The sequence below is a fragment of the Vulpes vulpes genome, chromosome 10 (assembly GCF_048418805.1).
Source record: "Vulpes vulpes isolate BD-2025 chromosome 10, VulVul3, whole genome shotgun sequence".
Classification (NCBI taxonomy): Eukaryota; Metazoa; Chordata; class Mammalia; order Carnivora; family Canidae; genus Vulpes; species Vulpes vulpes.
In genome coordinates, this window is record NC_132789.1 from 7,183,915 (window position 1) to 7,198,713 (window position 14,799).

Genomic DNA, 14,799 nt, shown 5'->3' on the forward strand with positions numbered 1-14,799 from the left:
ACAGGATAAAGTATTTCCATCATGGTGGGTGGTATATTGGACAGTTTTGATATACAATATTTTAGTTACATTTTGAGAACAAGTTGGCCGGCGAATCACGATTTTCTAATATGATATCTGTTAAGAAAATGTATTTTGAGTTCCATACTGTTTCTCTGGCCTCCTCCCTCCCCCCACCAAATTTTCAGGATGCTTTACTTTTCTTGTAAGTTAGCATATACCTCTCTGTACTCTGAGGAGAAAATTTGCCTCTTAACTCTGTGGGAATAACACAGGTGGACAGCATTTAGACTTTGGTGGACCTGTGTGGCTTGTGTGCCCATATTTTTCCTAATCCTAAATGGTTAGAAATACTAATTAAAATTTTTCTTGGTGTATCTAGCTCAGAATTCATCTCAGGGAAACCAGGAGAGCAGTTGTTTGTTTTAATCTCTTGTCGTGTTTAGAAAAGAATAGGTGGGCGAGGTAGTTGATACAGTTTCAAGATATTAGTCTCTGATTACTCTCAGATATAAAACATTTCAGAATTCTGACCACTGTCTCAGGCAGATTTCTGAAGAGATGTTGTGCTACTTGAGGGTAGCAACATGAAAAAAGCATACACATGTGCAACATATATGCATAAACACATGTGCTTCTGTATACACATTCACACACATGTACAGATGTAGATGTAAATCTCGTTCACCTGTGTCATGTACGTGCACAGTATGCATATGGTAGTACTTGGTGTCTACATGTCTTAAGTTTTGATGAAACAAAATCAGTCACAAAAAGTAGATAGTGTTGTAGTTATAACTAATTGAAACTTATTTCTATAGTTTGAAGTCTTTCTATTCTGAATATCCAATTCTTAATTTTAGAAAGAAAAGTTTGCTGATGCTTCGGAGGAGGCAGTCTCTGTTCAGAGAAGCATGCAAGGTATGTTTTACTAAAGTATGGCTGTAGAGAATGTCACATTCTCAGATTGGAGCTGGCCTCTGGAGTACAGGGAATAGATGCTCTTATAGTCTGCTGCCACTCTTCTGGAAGCTTCTGCAGCACGTGGTCATGCCAGATTGCACTGGCTTCCTGAAGCCTCAAACTCCCATTAAATTCTTTCTTCGTATGACTAAAAGCTTGTTCCATCTTAAAATTAAGTATACTTTGGGAAAAATATTCCTTTACTGAATCTTTAGTCCTTGATTACTTTATTGAGTTTTAGCTAGAAAGAGGAAAGAGAGGCCTGGAAAGGGATACCTGGTGCTTGCCTAATCCACAGACATGAGAAGGCAAAAAAAGATGCATGCTTGCTTCTCTAGGTCCATTACACAGTGATTCGATGTGTAATGGGACTTTTTTAGTATTTCTGTCCTATCAAATCCCAAGGATGTGATTTGATTTGGTTGTAAGACTGCCAACCTCTAGATGTCATACTAAGTATGAAATATATTAAACTTTTAACTTTATCCTCAATAGAAACTGTAAATAAGTTACACCAAAAGGAGGAACAGTTTAATGCACTGTCTACTGAATTGGAGAAGTTGAGAGAAAATTTAACAGGTAAGATGTCTCTGTTTCCTAAACACTGAGTACAGTAGGTTTCCTAGGATTTGAGATAACTGTAGTAAATTACAGTAACATCTATTCAGGGCTCACTTCTTCATTCATTAATGTGGTATAATAGGATAAAATACTTTCTTGATGTCAGTAACATTTGCAAATCCTCTCTGCTGTGTTTTCAAACAAGTCAGAATCCACCACACATCACCACTCCTCTCACTCTCCCCACTCTCCTTCATTCAAGCCAACATCATCTTTCACTTGAGCTGCTACAATGGCTGGGCACCTACCTACTCAGCCTGCTTTTGCCTTCGTCCCCTTCAGTCCATTTGTAGCACAGCAGCCAAAGCGGTCCTTTTGCTAAGTCATGTCACTTTTCTGCTCGAGATCACCCAGTGGCTCCCATCTCCCCCAGTAAAAAACTGCAGTCCCACTGTCAAGCCCTGTTACCTCCCTGATTGCCTCTTTTACTACCCTTTGCACTTGCTTTCCCTCAGTTCCTTCAGGTCTTTATTTAAATGTCACAATTCAGAGAGGCCCTGCTTGAGATTTTATTTTAGCCTCCCCAACTCCTTCTTAGTTCCTTTCTCTGCTTGTATTTTTTTTCTTTTTTAGGAATTAACACTTTTTATGCTATTTGTGGGGTTTTAAAAAATCTAGTTTATTGTCTGTCTTCTTGGCTAGGATATGATTTTTATGAGAGCAGAGATTGCTATGTACAAATATCCCCAGAGCAAAACTTGGAATACAGGACACAGGCAGTAAATTTTTGTTGACTATAACACTACAGTGCTGTTTTTTTCCTATGTATATTCAGATATGGAGGCAAAATTTAGAGAGAGAGATGAAAGAGAAGAACAGTTGATAAAGGCAAAGGAAAAGTTAGAAAATGACATTGCAGAAATCATGAAGATGTCCGGAGATAATTCTTCTCAGCTGACAAAAATGAATGATGAGTTACGTCTGAAAGAAAGGTACGTATGGGGCAGCCTGGGTGGCTCAGTGGTTTAGCGCCGCTGTCGGTCCAGGGTGTGATCTTAGAGACCCGAGATTGAGTCTCACGTCGGGCTCCCTGCATGGAGCCTGCTTCTCCCTCTGCCTGTGTCTCTTCCTCTCTCTCTCTCTGTGTGTCTCTCATGAATAAATAAATAAAATCTTTAAAAAATAAAAAAAAGGTACGTATGAATGGTTTTAAGGGCTCCTGATTTAGATTCACCTCTGAAGTGCAGTCTAGGAGGGAGGGGAGTCAAAATTTCATGATTCTTCTGTTTTAAAGTTTCCTGTCGCTCTTCCTTTATCTTAGTATGTGAGTATACCCTTAAATCAGCTACAGAGCCTTCTGAGTAATACAGTATTGTAGACTTGATGATTTGTAAAGAAAAGGTAGTAGTTTACCAGGGGCTGGAATATCTTTCACAGGCAGCTAACAGTGTTTAACTTGTTTCAATGTAATGAAGGGTAACTGTAATACAAGCTAACTAGGTGTGTGCCTTGCACTATGCTGACAGCTATAGTAGAGTGTGTTTTCTGATTTCTCATAGTAATCCTGGGAGGTGAGTGTATTCTTGTTCCCATCTTGAAGAGAAAGGCATTGAGGCTTCATGAGGTGAAGTAACTTGCCTGTGGTTTCAGACTTGGGCAGGCTGGTCCCAGAGCCCTTGCAGCCCTTCACCACTATAGCTTCCATTGCCCTCACCTCTCTTCCTTTCTTTATTCTGAGGCTATTGTTGCTCTGATCCTTTTTTTCTTTGAATAGCTGCTGGATAAAAATCAAATGTTTTATTTTGTAAGGGAAGAAGTTTTAGAGGACACTTTAGGGCTCTGAGACCCATGATTCTGAAAGTGTGACTAGTTGGCAGCTAGGTCTACACCCATGCGCCCCTACAGTTCAGTGTCAGGGGGCAAGGGGTTGGTGAGAGGGCTTTGGTTGACCACCTGTGGTCAGACTTGCTGTGAGGTGGGTGGAGCTGCACAGGTGGTTGTGGCATGGTGCCTGTGGGCAGAGAACTCCAGCTCTGCGGGTGTTGGGCAGATGTGTGACTCAGAGGGACCATCCCAGTTTCCCTCCTCTACTCTCGGAGTCCTCTTCTAGCCCATTCTCTGGATTTGTGTCCCATGTCTTCTGTACATCTTGTTGAACCACATGGGTGTCTCGAAGCTAGATCTTCAAATTAGCACTTGTCATTTTTGTATCTTCTGTTCTCAGGTGGCATTAGAATGAGTTTATGATAATCTAGTCTGCTAAAATTTTTGAAACTTACTAAATAATTCATTTCCTCATCTAAAGTTACTTTTCGCTAATTTTTCCTTACTGATCTATTGACATAAAGTAATAAACCTTCACAATTATAGTAATTGTCATTCTAAATAATGTATTTATAACTGTCTCAATTGTTCAAATTAGTCTTCAGGGCAAGCCAGGTCATTTTTTTTTATTTCAGATGTTATTAATTACTCCTAACTTTTTTTTTTTTAAGATTTTATTTATTCATGAGACAGACACACACACACACACACACACACACACACACACACACACACACACAGGCTGAGACACAAGGCAGAGGCAGAAGCAGGCTCCATGCAGGGAGCCTGATGTGGGACTTGATCCCAGGTCTCCAGAATCAGGCCCTGGGCTGAAGGCGGCGCTAAACCGTTGAGCCCCCCGGGCTGCCCAATTACTCCTAACTTCTAATCGTTAATACAATTATTAATAGTATCTTTCCAAGTGTAACTCTGGAATTTAAAGCATTCTTTTGAAAACTCTGACACCTTGTGTTGAACCTTATTCTAGAAATGTAGAAGAATTACAGCTGAAACTGACGAAGGCGAATGAAAATGCAAACTTTCTGCAGAAGAGTATTGGGGAAGTAACTCTCCAAGCGGAACAGAGCCAGCAGGAAGCAGCTAAAAAGCATGAGGAAGAAAAGAAAGAGCTTCTGAGGAAATTGTTGGACCTGGTGAGGAGAGTAAATGAGACTGTGTGCTGGCAAGGAAGGTGAGGGTGGGGCACATATGGCTAGATGACTTACTGCTTTGCTTGGGATCTCTGTAGGAAAAAAAGGTGGAAATGAGCCACAACCAGTGCCAGGATCTGAAAACCAGGTTCGAGGAAGCCAGTTGTGACATGAAGGCAAAGCACGAAGCAGTCCTGCAGAACCTGCATAAGATGCTGTCGGACACAGAGGAGAAGCTGAAGGCTGCACAGGAGAAGAACAGTGACTTGCTGCAGGAGATGGTGGAACTGAAAAAGCAAGCCGACAAAGCCAAAGTATGTTCTTAGGAGAGGATCACGGTGCCACATGGCATCAGGGCTGCAGTGGGGCTTATAAAGCAGCAGCAGATGGGATGGGTAACAGTGGCCTTTACAGGTGCTAACCTCTAAGTGCATGGCAGGATGGCGAATTACATTTTCCTGGCTTCCAGCTCTTTCTGCCAGCTGCTGTTCCTTCTCCAGGGTGGTGATGGCTGCCATACAGGTGTTTCCTCTGAGTGTACTGTGTAGCCATCATCCCCTCACCCCTGTGCTGCTTGCTTCCCAGCTGTCACACAGGCTCATGTAGCCTGAGCTCTGTCTGCTGGCTTGCAGGAGGCCCTCTTGTGGCCTCTAATCTTGGCCATCTTGCCACCACCTTCCCTGAGGTTAGGAGAGACATCTTTCAGCAAAACAACAGGCAGAGGCCAAGCAAAGCAAGTGAGTGCTGGAGAAGCAGGGCTCCTATAGGGCATGTTAGAAGCGAGGGCTCTAGAGAGGGCTTTTGTAGGGCTTTTATATGTCCCTGGAAAGCACTCTGAGCTCCCGGCAGGGAAGCTGGAGACAGGGGCTGTGAGGAAACATCCTGTTATTAAATAGAATAGAATGTAATACATTAAATTTCATTTTATGGCATCAGGATCATATCTGCAACCCAGTATATTTTTTTACTCTGGTAAGATAATGAAGTTCAACTGTCCTGCCAGTGTTTAACTTTTTCCTGCCGCCATTGAACTTGCTCAAAGAAAAGTAAATACTTGTCTTTTATTATTTTTAATGTTTGTCTAGGAGTTTGGTGAAAAGGAAATGTAAAAGAGCATACATAAGACTTGAAACAAATCCCACCTAAAACTTGTTAATTAAATTGGACCATGACATAACACGTGCTATGTATATATATACTGCACTCTCTCTCCTCTCCATGCCGCCCTCAAGGCTTTGTCTTTCCCTATAGAACATCTCCAGCTTTATGAGCCATTTAACACTAGGTATTATTTCCAGACCTTTTGTCTTTGTGGTTCCCTTTATCTGGATAGACTCCACTTTTTTAGTGTTTTCCTTATAAATGTTGCAGTTTGACCAAACCACAGCATTCCAGTAGTTTGTGTAAAGGCTCATGAATTTTGCTTACTGATGTTTTAAGTTTTAAAAAAATTTTTACAAGGGTCATTTGGTTAGGATTGTTCCTCTTCCAAAGTTGTCTCAATACCTGATTTCTATGGATTTCAGTGTTTGTCAACAACAGTGGCCCACAGATTTTAATCTGATGAAACTTAAGATGTTTTCCTCTGGGAAAATTTATATGCTCAGCAAGTTTTTATATAAGGTATTAGGAGGTTCATGGAACCTACAAAATTGCTGCATTTCCTCATTTAAGAGCTGGTGATCTGTAGCTGTGCTGTCCAAGTTACTAGCCATTGGCCACATCAATTTGAGTTTGAACTTGTTAAATTTTAATAAATTACAAATTTAACTTCTCAATTGTACTTACTAGACTTCACGTGCTCACAAGGCACACACATAATCAGAGACTACCATATTTATTCAGATAAAGAAACTCATACCACTGCAGGAGGTTCTGGAAAGCACTAGTATAGATAATGTGGTCAAGTCATTTTGTAAACCAGTGTATATATATATAGGTATTTTTTAAACCCATTTATTTTAGTCACCAAAGCTTAGCAAATTGGTCTGTACTTTTAATAAGTTATATGTAATATTGGGATCAAGTTAGGCCAGTGATTGTCCTTTAGAAAGTTAAGGTCTTGTAGTTAGTTTGAAAAGCAATAGTTTATTTTCCCTCACCTTTTCCCTCCCTTTTTTGATTAAAACATACTCACTTTTTGTAGTTCTCTGGATTGTATTTTTTAAAATTCTTCTCTGAATTCTTCCAACAATAGAAATAATTGGGAAGTTGGAAGGGCAGGATAGAATCTCATCCCCTGATATCAAAGTCAAAAGACTGTTTTTACCTCAGAGGTGCCACTCAGGGATGATTTCAAAAGTGTTGCAAAGATAGACCAGTGGGTAGACTAGCACTTGGCAACACTAAACCTGCTTTGTATTAACCTTTTGTGGGCTCTTTTTATCTAGGTTTCCCCTCTTGTTATCTAGATAGTTTCTATGACAGTTACTGTTTAAAAAATTTCAAACTTTTATGATTTAGGTTACATTAAGTTATTTGGGCTCGCATTTGTCTGCTTGACTTCATTTTGTTTCCATTCTTTCCATCTTTTGTTTCTGTAGTCGCTAACTTATTTGTTAACATCAGCCAAAAAAGAAATTGAACTAATGTCAGAAGAGCTGAGGGGTCTGAAATCAGAGAAGCAGCTTCTTGCACAGGAGGGGAATGCTTTAAAGTTAGAAAAAGGTTCACTTTTATCAAAGCTGGTAGAGGTGGAAGCCAAAATAACTTTACTTCAGGAAGATCAACAGAAACTGTGGTTGGTAAATGAAACTCTTCATTTAGAAAAAGAGAAAGCCTTAGAAGAAAAGCAAGATGCTGAAAAGCTTCATCAGCAGGAACAGCTCCATAAAGAAGCTTTGGTGGTTGAGAGAGAGCAATTACTACGAGAAGTCAATATTGCACAGTCAGAACTTTTGAAGATCAGTAAGGAAAATGATTCTTTGCAGGTTTCCATAGCAAGCTTGCAGGCACTCATAGAAGAGCTCCACCTCAGCAAAGATACTTTGATTGCTGAGTTTAAGAAGGTTCAGGAAGAAAAAGATCACCTGGAGGATCATATCAAGAAGCTCATTACTGAAAATCTTGCCTTGGCTAAAGATAAAGATGAAATTATTCAGAAGCTCCAGAGCTCTTATGAGGAACTAGTCAAAGATCAGAAAACCTTGGTGCAGGAGATTGAAGATCTCATGACTGAGAAAAAGTCAGCTTTGGAGAAGCAGTCAGGTCTTGATAACATGTGCATAGCCTTGAAAGTGGAAAGAGAAAATCTTCTCCAAAGCAGCAAAGATCTGCAGTTTGAGAAGGACATGCTTCTTCAAGATCGAGAAAAGCTGAGTGCCAGCTTGGAGGCCGCCATCCAGATCAAGCAGCGGCTCAGCACAGAAGCCAGTGGGCTCCGCACACAGCTGGACAATGCCCAGCGGGCTCTGAGAAAGGATGAGCTGGAGATGAGGCAGCTTCAGGCTACAAATACCAGCCTCAGCAAGCTCCTGGAAGAAATCAAGACCAGTCGGGAGATCACAGACTCGGAGTGCATCCAGCTTCTGCATGAAAAAGAAACCTTGGCTTCATCCGAGAGAAGACTCTTGGCTGAAAAAGAAGAACTTCTAAGTGAAAACAGACTCGTCACTGAAAAGCTGAAGAAATGCTCAGAAGAGGCCACCCAAATCGAAGTGAGCCTGAACGAGAAGATCACTTACCTGATTTCTGAGAAAGAGGTGGTATGTCAGAAAATTGCAAAACTCAAAAAGCAGCATGACAGTCTCTTGAAGGAAAAGTCTGTCTTGGAAATGCAAAATGGAGATTTGCTTGCAGAAAGAGAGAATTCCATGAAAACCATGGGAGACCTCAAACGGAAATATGATCAGGAGTCTGCCAACAGAAGAATCATCGTGCACGAGAAGATGAAACTCCTCGGTAATCTCGACACTCTGAAGAAGGAGCTTCAGGAGAGGAAAAGGGAAAACCAGGAGCTGGCGGCCACCAAGTGTGATCTCTCTCTGATGTTGAAAGAGGCTCAGAATGCTAAGAAGAGTCTAGAAAAAGAGCACACGAGCATCCTGCAGGCAAAGGAGAGTCTGAATGCTGAACTTCAGACTTGCTGTTCGGAAAAGAGCATCTTGCTACGGGACGGGCTGAGCCTGCAAGAAGAGTGTCAGAGACTAAACGAGGAGATCCACACAATACAGCAGTCCTTCATCCTGGAAAAAGAAGCCAGAGCACAGGAAAACGAGTCCTCCCTGTATGAAAACAATAAACTTCACGGGAGGGTGGTGCTCCTAGAGCAGGAGCTGGAAGAATTAAGAGGGTGTACGAAGCAACTGCAGTCTGAAAAGTTTGCACTTGTCCAAGAGAAGACCAAGTCTGAGCAGAAAGTGGTAGAGATAATTAAGGAGAAGGAACTCTTGAGTGCAGAAACGGCCCAGCTTGCTGCCAATATAGAGACTCTAAAGAGTGATTTCACCACCTTGTCCAAGTCCAAGTTAGAGCTGCAGGAGCTGCACAGCTACCTCACCAAGATCTTGGACGACCTCCGGCTGAAGCATGAGATGACTCTGGCTGATCGCATCAAGGTGGTGCAGGACAACAAGAACCTCTTGGCGGAGAAGAGAGACATGATGCTGACGAAGGAGGAGCTCCTGAAGGAGAAGGAGAAGCTGGCAGAAAGCTACTTCATCCTTCAGAAAGAGATTAGCCAATTGGCCAAAACCAACAGCCATATCTCAGCCAACCTCCTAGAATCTCAAAATGAAAACCGTATTTTGAGGAAAGACAAGAGCAAGCTCACTCTTAAAATTAGAGAGCTCGAGACTCTTCAGTCATTTACGGTAAAATGGGAGGGTCAGGGACCAGACCTGGACTACTAACCCTGTGTACTAACTTCCCAGCGCCCCGGGGGCTTGGGGTCTTGTCTTCTTTGTGGCCACCTGAGGAAATGCACCCCCCACCCCCCCAACACACTTTCGCAGTTGCTCATGTGTCTCAAGCTCATGTGTTTGTTCCCACCTGAAGGGGCAGTTCTTTACTAAATCTCTAATTGCAGTTGTCTTTCCCTGTTGGAAAGAATTGTAAACTGTGAATAAAAAGGATATATGTTTTAATTTAAGGAGACATTTTCTTCAAAAAGTCAGCTGTGGTTCTTAAAGGATTAAGAACAAGAGTAAAATGGGCACATTGTGAAACATGGTATCTTCTGTTTGACTTTTAACTGTTTCCTTGTGTCTGTCCATTTGGAGTTGGAATACTCCAGTGAGCTCTCCATGGCTGGTGGTGGGGAAGGCATAAGGCAGAATGTCCATAAGTTTTGTTAGACCACATGAAATTATAAGCAAGTGCCTAAGAATGTTTTATTTTTTATGAAAAACAAGAAATAAACACAAAATTTTATTTCTTATAATTATTTTTATATTTTATCAGCTAAGGTTTTGTGTCCATATGCACATTATCTTTTTTATTCACAGCCATGTTTATATTCATTACCACAGCTTCCTTCATAGACTTTTCCATTTAATGCTTCTCATTAAACACTTGAGCCTTATGTTAATAATTGCCCAAATAATTTTTATTTTTACTTGAGAAATTACCAACCTAAATGACAAGTGATTTCAAAAGCCCCAAATCTGAAATAGCAAAGAATAGTATTTCAAACATACGGCAATAAATATGATTAAGGGAAAAATCAGCTACATAAGGATGTTGCTGTTTATTATCACTGAATGTTTCTCTCAAATATAGGTCAGAATGATGGGCGTGACAGTATAACTTTGGAGCTTGGAAGACAGGTTTAGAAGGGTCTGAAAATACACAGGTATATTGCAGTTGGCTTGTTTGAAGAATGGCATGGAAAGGGTCTGTAACTCTCTTCCCCTTTCACGTCTGTTTGTTTGCCTTGGCATCGGATTGGTGACTGGCCCTTAACCTTAGCCACACAGACAGTGAGGGCTGCCCGAGCAGCACAGCCTGAGCATCCCCAGCAGGCTTGCTCAGGTCTGCCCTCATTTCTCACAGTGCTTTTTTATATTCAGGCTGCTCAAACGGCAGAAGACGCCATGCAGATAATGGAACAGATGACCAAAGAGAAGAGCGAAACTCTGGCCTCCTTGGAGGATACCAAGCAAACAAATGAAAAACTACAGAATGAAGTAATCAGATTTAAATGGCTTTTTGTACAAAGGACAGCTTATCGACTTCATGGAATGCTTGATCACTAACTCGGGATTGTTTATTTTTTGAAGTATGCCCTCATGCAGGTTGGATCTGTGTTAGTGGAGTCGAATGTACACCAGGAGCACAATAATATTAAATAAAGTGTATTACTTCATTATTCACTTAGTGGGATCAACGTTTAAAAAAGTGAGGGGAAAACCCTGATAGTGTGGCTTTGTGGTAATTTCAATGATGGAATTGATCAGAGAGGTACTCACGACACTCTCTTTTTTTTGTATCTTTTATCTTAAATCACACACGTTTTTTTTCCTCAACTCTTTCCCAGCATGAGCCACTAAATTCCACTTCTCAGCTCTGAGTTTGACAAAGACCTTTTCTTGGCCTCATTCAGCCCTGGTTGGTTCCCTTCTGTGTCCTCTCCAATCAGCCACTTCTGGGTCTCAGACCGGTGGCATCGAGATCACTTTGATTCTTTCCAAAGGAGCGTATTTCTCATTCCTGGACCCATTTTTTATTCCCCTGCTCCCCACTCCCAGCTTCTCCAACCCTTTCTTCTTTGGGAAGCAGTTACCTCTCAACCCTAAGCAGATTGATTCACCAGAGTAGATACGTGAAATTCCATAGAACTTCAGATACTTTTAAAAGGGATGGTCAGGTGAGACATTAAGGAATCAAAGCAGGGGAAAGGCTAGCCACATTGAATAGCTGCTTCATAGAGGCTAGACCTCATTACGGAAGATCAGAGATGGAGATCTGGAAAGATATGCACATTTTGAGATAATTATAGGGTGAATAAAACTAGATATAGAAGAAGGTACATTTACAAAATTGATAGTCCTGAGAGAAGAAGAAAAAGCATTAAAAAAAGATAATTGCAGAAGCTAAATGAGAAGATTTTAGGAATATATTTAATTTTTGAGGATAGAATCAGGGAGAATTGTGTTTTCAAGACACAACCCTTGGTGTCCTTGTCACAACCAGAATACAAGACTGGATGAATAATTTTTTGGGACCCATTGCAATACTTGGTTTTTCTTGCTCTGTGAATCTGGAATTCCAGATTCCTCTATTTAGTTGTAGAGGGCATTAAAAGGAATATCATGATGGTAAAGCTATCAAGCCACTGTCTAGGACTCCTGACTGGTGGCATGTAATGTGGCAAAGGTATCTCTGACTGTAGGGGATGACTACCCAAGTCCCAGGAAGCCACCGTGGCATCAGAAAACATACCCTGGGCAATGATGGCTCGAAATGAGCTCCCTATCCTTGCTAGAGGCTCCTCACCTAGAACTCCTGTCACCTCCCAGAGCCTGTATAGTTGGTCGTATCCTCACTCATCCCAGGAACGTGTCCAGTTTTCCCACCAGGGCCAGGCCCTGAGCTGGCTGCATTCCCTGTGGGCCTGTGATAGGGCTGGACGAATGTGAATGCTTTTCTGCCTCACTGCATGGCTTTCTCCTTTTCAGATCCAAGTTAAGATGGATAACCAAATATTCTCCTACCTACAGATACTTGATTCAAAAAATTCTTATAGTCAGAACTCTGTCCATTTGGTACTAAAGTTGACAAATACATCCAAAATTACTAATCTGTGGGAAAGGAAAGGGATTTTTGTTTTTATTACAAAGAGTAATTCTTGCTGATGTCATGCCTTTGGAACTTATTTCTTGTGGGCTTTTTTTGCCGTTTTAAGAGGGGTCATACTTGAATAGTAGGTTCAATCGTAAATATTGAGAATTGTACATGAAATGAAAGCAAACTTTTGTTGTAATCCACATACCAATTTAGTTTGACAGTTTGGCCGGGTGTACAGGAAATGTCTGACTAAATATAAGGGGGAGGTTTGCAGTTTGTAATAGATGTGGTTGTTTGTCATCTCCTCACCTGGTGACTTTTTCTGTGTTTTTTTTTTTTTTTTCCAAGTGATTAATTTCGTCTTTTTAGTGCCCATTTGCATGAATAATTTGTCTATCCAGTCATGTCCCTGGAAAATGAAATCATTTCATTCAGTTTTTTTTCTTGGTCTTTAAGTTGGATACACTTAAGGAAAACAACTTGAAGAACGTGGAAGAGCTGAACAAATCAAAAGAACTTCTGACGGTAGAGAACCAAAAAATGGAAGAGTTTAGGAAAGAAATGTAAGTTCATCTCCTTTGAGATAAACTATGGGACTTAATATTGCAAAAGTGAAAACGATACTAGTTATTTAAAAAAATAGCTTGACAAGTACTTAAAGTAAAAAATAACTCTCCCCTTTCTCCTCCCAAATGCTCCCAGCACGCCTGAGATGTAACTTACCTGTAGCCACTTACCTGTTAGGTAGCTAAGTCACACCGATAGCTGGGTTAAAGGATCAAAGCAAATGTGTGCTGGCTGACAAGTAAAGATGTTTGGGATTGGAATATGACTTGATGAATAAAATACAAGAAGAATGAGAGTTTTTTTCTAAAGCACCATGCATTTTTTTTTTTTAAGATTTTTATTTATTTATTCATGAGAGACACAGAGAGAGAGGCAGAGACACAGGCAGAGGGAGAAGTAGGCTCCATGCAGGGAGCCCGACATGGGACTTGATCCGTGGTCTCCGGGATCAGGCCCTGGACTGGAAGTGGCGCTAAACCGCTGAGCCACCCAGGCTGCCCTGGAAGAATCTTGGTAATGGAGGTTAACCACCAGTCTGCTACATCAGTTTCAGGTGGACAGGCTGGCCATGTTTCCTTTGTCAGCACCGCCTCCAAATCCTTGCCTTTCAAGTCTGATACTCATAATTATTGCTGTTTATCTGGCATTTTAAATGATAGTTTCAGTGTAGATTTCATTTACTCTTCAGAGAGCTGTACCATACCAACTGTGTGAACCTCAACATTTAAAGCCAGTTAATAAGGTAAATGTTTGAGTGTGTCTTCCATGCTAGGAAGGATACAAGGATGGATTTATATGGCTCCTGCCCTTCCAGGGCTTAAATTATTTACTTCTAGTTCTGATCAAACAGAAGCATCAGTTCCAAGTCACCATCCTCAATACGATTTTTTTTTTTCTTTTCTCAATACAATTTGTTGATCAAGCTTGGACTAAACCTGCTACATATTGGTTTCTAAGAGTTCCTAAAATCCCCCAAGAAAGAATCTCATCTGAGTGATTCAGGTGGCAAGCGATTAATCCTTTCCTCAGTCATAGTTCATGTTTTTGTATTTAATTTTTATTTAAATTCCAGTTAGTTAACATACAGTGTAATGTTAGTTTCAGCGGTACAGTGTATGATTCAGCACTTCTGTACCTCAGTCTTAGTTTCGATGATAACTTGATACTTTTCTAGACGATGTTTATTTTATTTTATTTTATTTTAATTTTTATTTATTTATGATAGTCACACAGAGAGGGGGTGGGGCAGAGACATAGGCAGAGGGAGAAGCAGGCTCCATGCACCGGGAGCCCGACGTGGGATTCGATCCCGGGTCTCCAGGATCGCGCCCTGGGCCAAAGACAGGCGCTAAACCGCTGCGCCACCCAGGGATCCCCTAGACGATGTTTAGACAGATCCCACTACTTCTGTTCACATACACAGATTTCTCAGTTTATAGTTGTGCTCATGGACATCAGGAAGAGCTTGCATTTCTCTGCCTTCTTAAGCTACATCACAGAGAGAGAAAGGTCACATGATGGGAAACAGAGACACCATCAGCTCCGAGAGGGTAGCCCCAGGTCCGGTTTGGGAATCTCCCCTGTGACACAAGTAATTAGGCTGACCTAGAGAGTTTGGAGCACTGTTGACTTTAGTTCATTTGTGTCACACAGGCAGCTGGTGAGGGAGGATCTGAGGAGCAGGAGAAGATTCCTTAACCAACCTCCCACTGCCATAATCCCACCTTTGAGCTCTCTGGGCCATACTAGGTAATGGAGGGGCAGGGCCAGCATGGACCTAGCCAAGAGAGCTCTTGGGACTTTGATAAAACTCTTTCCTACAGGATTATTCAGGAGTCTCTCGTAATGGCCATTGCATTGGTCTAGTATTTAAGCATTCACCGTCCTCATTAGATCTCTGTGTCATGTCACCCACTTCCAATTAGTATGGGGTGGTTTTACCTCTGTTACGAGAATGTTTTGTGCTTTTCTTTGAATGATTCCATTGAATAATAAAAGCTTAGTCTCC

The 14,799-nt window shown here is 41.3% G+C and overlaps 1 protein-coding gene across 30 annotated transcripts in view; it reads left to right on the plus strand.

Annotated features, from left to right (window-relative positions):
* The window catches only part of CLIP1 (CAP-Gly domain containing linker protein 1), a 123,935-nt gene that overhangs the window by 76,735 nt on the left and 32,401 nt on the right, over positions 1 to 14,799 (plus strand). For 19 of the 30 annotated variants that reach the window (XM_072722734.1, XM_072722742.1, XM_072722750.1 and 16 more), the window contains 8 exons: positions 864 to 921; positions 1,459 to 1,542; positions 2,360 to 2,516; positions 4,337 to 4,502; positions 4,598 to 4,813; positions 7,043 to 9,310; positions 10,508 to 10,624; positions 12,681 to 12,787. In XM_072722734.1, coding sequence (XP_072578835.1) covers positions 864 to 921; positions 1,459 to 1,542; positions 2,360 to 2,516; positions 4,337 to 4,502; positions 4,598 to 4,813; positions 7,043 to 9,310; positions 10,508 to 10,624; positions 12,681 to 12,787 — 3,173 coding nt within the window. The remainder of the gene's footprint in view (positions 1 to 863; positions 922 to 1,458; positions 1,543 to 2,359; positions 2,517 to 4,336; positions 4,503 to 4,597; positions 4,814 to 7,042; positions 9,311 to 10,507; positions 10,625 to 12,680; positions 12,788 to 14,799) is intronic. The other 11 variants (XM_072722755.1, XM_072722758.1, XM_072722760.1 and 8 more) reach the window with 1 other exon arrangement.